The sequence below is a fragment of the Homarus americanus genome, unplaced genomic scaffold (genome assembly GCF_018991925.1).
Source record: "Homarus americanus isolate GMGI-L3 unplaced genomic scaffold, GMGI_Hamer_2.0 scaffold17123, whole genome shotgun sequence".
Taxonomy (NCBI): domain Eukaryota; kingdom Metazoa; phylum Arthropoda; class Malacostraca; order Decapoda; family Nephropidae; genus Homarus; species Homarus americanus.
Genome location: NW_024718123.1, coordinates 2,823 through 7,920, shown reverse-complemented (window position 1 = coordinate 7,920; position 5,098 = coordinate 2,823). Strand labels below are relative to the sequence as shown.

General features: G+C 34.9%; 1 protein-coding gene across 1 annotated transcript; it reads right to left on the bottom strand.

The window, feature by feature from the left end:
- Positions 1-1,814: 1,814 nt before the first annotated feature.
- Positions 1,815-4,453, bottom strand: LOC121859218 (enoyl-CoA delta isomerase 2-like). The gene is made up of 2 exons (XM_042355944.1): positions 4,283-4,453; positions 1,815-2,016 (listed from the first exon to the last, which is right to left on the bottom strand). The coding sequence occupies exons 1-2, from the start codon at positions 4,436-4,438 to the stop codon at positions 1,834-1,836; spliced, it is 339 nt and encodes a 112-aa protein (XP_042211878.1). The 5' UTR covers positions 4,439-4,453; the 3' UTR covers positions 1,815-1,833.
- Positions 4,454-5,098: the final 645 nt, after the last annotated feature.

Sequence of the window (5,098 nt, the reverse complement as noted above, 5' to 3'; positions counted from 1 at the left end):
CATCAGTAAGGTTAGCCTCTCCTTGGCAGCTTTATGCCCTGGTGCTGTTTTATCATGTTTTGAAAGGTATGTGCGTTCGGGCATCCTTTTACAAATAAACCAGTCTCAGCAATATTAAAAACTTGCTCAGCACAATAGCCTCCTCCTTCATTTACTTCAGCTAAAGCAGCAGGAAATTCACTAGCTGCTTCACCTTACACCTTAATGTTATTTGAAATTGCCATTGCCTTGAATCGGTTAAACCAGCCCCTACTAGCAACAAAATCTTCCCCATCACTTTCACCACCACGATTAGCCTTCAAGTCAGCATGCAAGCTTCTCAATTTTTTCCTGAATCAAGGCTAGACTTAGAGGCAGAAGCCGTTGATTTTGATTTCCACCCTCATCACTAACAATCTTTCCATTTCAATTAACAATCCACTTCTTTGTTTAGTTATCACAGTTGACTGCATTTGTGTAGATCCTTTAACATGTTTCAAGAATTTTCTCTCTCTCTTTCAAAATTGTTCCGACCACTGAGCGGCTGAAGCCCAATACCATACTGATCACTGAGGGCGTTTGGCCTTTTTCAGAACATTTAATTACATCGTTTCACTTCCATCTTAATTGTTTTCCTTTTCTTGGATGCACTACTATTACTTGAATCAGGTTTGCATTTAGGAGCCATGATGAGGGCTAAAAAAGAAAATTAATAAGCAAAAAATAAAAGTTTGCACTTGATCACACAGGTTACTGCAGAACACTGCTCCCAGTGATTATTTTGCTTCTATAATGTTGATATTACACTTATGAATGGGATAAATTATATATTCTTCCCAGTTATAAGTTGTTAAAGGAGAACCAAATATTCAGTATGTATGCATGTTTCATTCAGTGTTGCATGTCAGGCGCGCGTTCATGTGTGCTGATGGTGCAGTGGTGGTGGTTCAGTACGGGCTGTGAGAGGCAAGCAGCTGGCAAAACATCACCGCTATTGCAATCCAGTTAACGTCCCTAACATCACACCACATTTACTTGCTTCTCATTTAATTTATTTTTTTATTAACACTGTACACCCGCTAAAAAATTATTCGGCACCCGTGTCATATTGTATTACGGCGTAAGGGTGCCGAATAATTTTTTAGTGGGCGTACATACCTGTGTAGTATTTAGAGGGCTTAAATAAATATATATTTTTTTTTAATCCCTAATTTATGGTACACTATAATAGTATTAATGAATGTTATTTGCCAAGTTCAACATTCACGAGTGTCCCAGGAGCCTATCCCTTGCAAATGATGAGGTACTGGTGTATAAACCTCTGATGGTCCAGAAAAACCACTGGTCTAGCAATGGCTCTGGTCCCAAGGGTGCCGGAAAATTGGTGGTCAACCTGTATATAGCACCAGTTACAAAATTTTGGGAAAAACATCAGAAACACTCCTTAATGTTAACAAATTTGTTTCTATTTACCAAAGGATGAGCATGAGTAATCAGTGTATGTGTATGATCCAAATAAATCTGTCTGAAATTTGGGATTAAAGTATAAATAAATGAACTTATTCTTATTTAGTCTTACAAGTGTTTTTCCAACATGCTTCAAGGTGGCCAGAATCAAGAGCTAAAAAATATTCTCCTTTCATATGCCATTATCCATACTCTCTTATTGCTCTGACATCCACATAAACCATTTGACACCATGATTACTTGTCATTCACATCATCTGCTGCTTCCTGGATATATCTGAGGGTATAAAAGATTCCACTACACTTTTAATTGTGATAATTATCAGTCCCCTTTCCTGTAAGTTCAAGAAATCAATTTTGTTTTAAAAAAAATCAAGTTAAGATATATTCACCTGTTCAAAAGCTTTCCCGATTCCTGGGAATATTGGTGCATATTACTTGGATCAATATTGGTGAAATTGGAAAGGTCATTTCCTGAGCAATAGTAATCTCCAGATCCTGTGATGGCAGTAATAACTGTATTGGGATCTTCTCCTGCCTCTTTCAGAGCTTCAATCCACTCATTATACATCTGAAACAACAAAGATGGGCATTTTCTGAGAACAAAATTATGTAATCTCTTAATTCTTACACACCTTTTCTTACTATACTGCAAGGTGGCCAAAATCAAGAGCTTAAAATCTTTAAAAAAAAACTCTCCCTTCACTCACTGCCATCTAATCACTCGTAACTTCTGTGATATCATCTGAAAAACACTCAGTGCTCCACTTTCCTATTGTCCATGTGCCGGAATCCCTCAAACCCAGAACTCTCCGATAGCCGGAATTGAAATTTTCTCAGAAAATCATTCCCAAAGCTGGAATTTTCCGGAAAATTCCTGGGATGGGGGAGTTTTTTCCTGGACCCTCCATTAACTAGCAGTTCAATTTACGAGATTTCATTTAATGAGTTACTTCCCGTAAGGACTTTCAGTTCTATTAACGAGTACAAATTCTATTAACGACAGCCTTACGAGAAACACGTTTTGGTGCGTGTATCAGCTAATCGACTCGTCTCCAATAATCGGTTCTATTTTTACCTTTGTTTCCAATGGAGTAAACATCGAGAAAGTTGTGCTTTTGAATATTTTTGCATTTTTACATTAAAATTATTGGTCATTCTGAAATTTAGTTAACATAATGATAATACACCGTGCAGTGTTGGTTTAAATAAAAAAAATCTGGACCCAGATTTCATTAGATTTGGAAAAAAAAAATGGGGGGTTCTGGGCTAAGAAGCCTCCCCAAGAAGCATTCCCAAAACAGGGTGAAGGTAGTTTTAGGCTTAAAGTTTTTATCTTATAAAATGTCACAGACTAAAATAGCAGAATAAGCTTGCATTGCTGGAATCCTTGGAAGACAGCAAATAATTTGAATATAGACATCATATATTTTGCACACGAGATACAAATTTTAGTCCTTAAGTGTAGTAAATTTTAGTACACGGTTTCCAACTCTATTTTCCGGCAGATATACGCAAATTTCTTCATTTACATTTACTCATTTACATGCACACATCATCCTAAATACATATTGTTAATTATATTACCGATATACAGTACTTTGTATGTACTTTTTAATTCAATTTAAGGGAATTCTGTGAGTTGAAACCAATTACCCAATATCCCATTGAATTAATATTCAGTTAATGAGATTTTCAGTTAACAAGTGACTCTGTAAAACCAATTGTGCTCGTTAATGGAGGGACCACATATATATTTAAGAATGCATGATCCATGAGTAAATGTAAAAAGCATGTAACTGGTAACAGTTAGACTTGTGTAAAACTGCAATTAACTGTACAGTATATACGAGATTTTTTTCTTGAATGAAGATCCAAAGTCTTGGCACCCTCCACTAGATTTACAATGACAAATGTGGCCCAGATTTATAAAAGGTTGGGGATCACTGCCAAAGATTAATGTTAGCTCAATAAATCCTCTTTATATCCCCAACTCTGCTTCTTCTGACACACTTTCCTCTCTCTGTATATTCCTTAATGCACCTCTGCTATTCTATGATTCAATCTCTCACCCATTGTTCCATTCACTGACACTTCCATTTTCAATTATCTGAAATACCTTACTTCCTTCTTTCTATCTCTTTTTAAGTTGACAAGTACTCGTGTCTCCTTGTTTTACTTATTTTCAACATTTTACTCTTAATCGCACTCTTCCACTCATTCATTACCATATGAGACTTTTCTTTGGAACTGCTGTCTAGAACAACACCATCAACAAACAGCAAATGACTCACTTCCCAATTGCATTCTATATTTCTATTTAACTAATTTGCACCCTATTCCAGTATTCCAGCTTTCACCTTTCTTACAATCCCATCCACAATAATAATAATGTGTGGTAACATTCTACATCCGTAATACATATTTAGTTTCCCTGAGTACCAATTTCCTACATCCCAACACACTATCCCATACTTCACTCTTCCTTTCAAAACCCTGAATCAGATTTTACTACATGCATGCTAAATACCAGTGATCCCCTTAGTATATACACATTCTTCAGACATCAATGAACTTCATCTCCAGAATATTTAAATATAAATCAGTAACCAGATTTTCAGATAGTGCTCTTCATTTTTAGTAACATACTACAAAACTGAACCCTATAATTTACTTGTCACTTTTTTCTGAATGAGCTACTATAATTATATTCTATTAATAGCTATTACTTACCAGTTATAACACTACTCAATATGATAATAACACACCATTTACAGTTATTAAAGTTATCATTCAGAAGATTGATGCATATGCATGTAATGAATAAAAAAGCTTACTTCAACAGTGATGGCATTTTTCTTCTCTGGACGATTGAGTGTTATGATACGAAGGCCATTCTCACAGGACACCAGGATGGTTTTATATTTTTGACCAGATGCTGCTTGAGCTTCTCCTTTGCTTTCCTGCAAATGTATAAAAGGAAAAAAAATCATATTAGAACCAGTGTATGTGAACTAAAGACCAGCCTGTACATTTATTACCAAACAGGGAGGTACTACCGCCTGGGAAGATACTGAAAGCACAATGTGTTGTCTATGGTAGACCCTGCTGCCATATGGCATCACGAAATTTGTGACCAAGTCCCAAGTTGCTGTACTGACTTTCTGCCTCATTTACACACAATTGCAGGGTCTCAATTGTTTCTCTTACCATTGACAACACAACATACGGTACATATATTGTTTCTCACTTTTGATCTTTTTTTACTTTTGTATTTATTTATGGTTAGTTACTTTAAATAAGGTCTGTCTGTCTGTCTGTCTGTTCGTCTGTATAATATATATATATATATATATATATATATATATATATATATATATATATATATATATATATATATATATATATATATATATATATATATATATATATATATATATATATATGTATGTATGTATGTATGTATGTATGTAATAATAATAATAATAATAATAATTAACGGTTTATTGAAAAAGTTCTGCAGCCCGAAGGCTGAAAATATACATTGGACATAAATGACTTATTACATACATTGGTGGTTTAACAAAAGCCTTCATTAGAGAAAGGTAAAGGAACATACAGTGAACATTCAGATTAATGTAGGTGTTGAACAG

What these genes read in the sequence shown, in the direction of transcription:
- LOC121859218 (XM_042355944.1), bottom strand. Translation starts at nt 4,438, where the DNA reads ATGATTTTTTTTCCTTTTATACATTTGCAGGAAAGCAAAGGAGAAGCT. An exon ending in AAAATGCCATCACTGTTGAA is followed by an intron (nt 2,017 to 4,282) that starts GTAAGCTTTTTT and finishes TTGTTGTTTCAG; the next exon opens with ATGTATAATGAGTGGATTGA.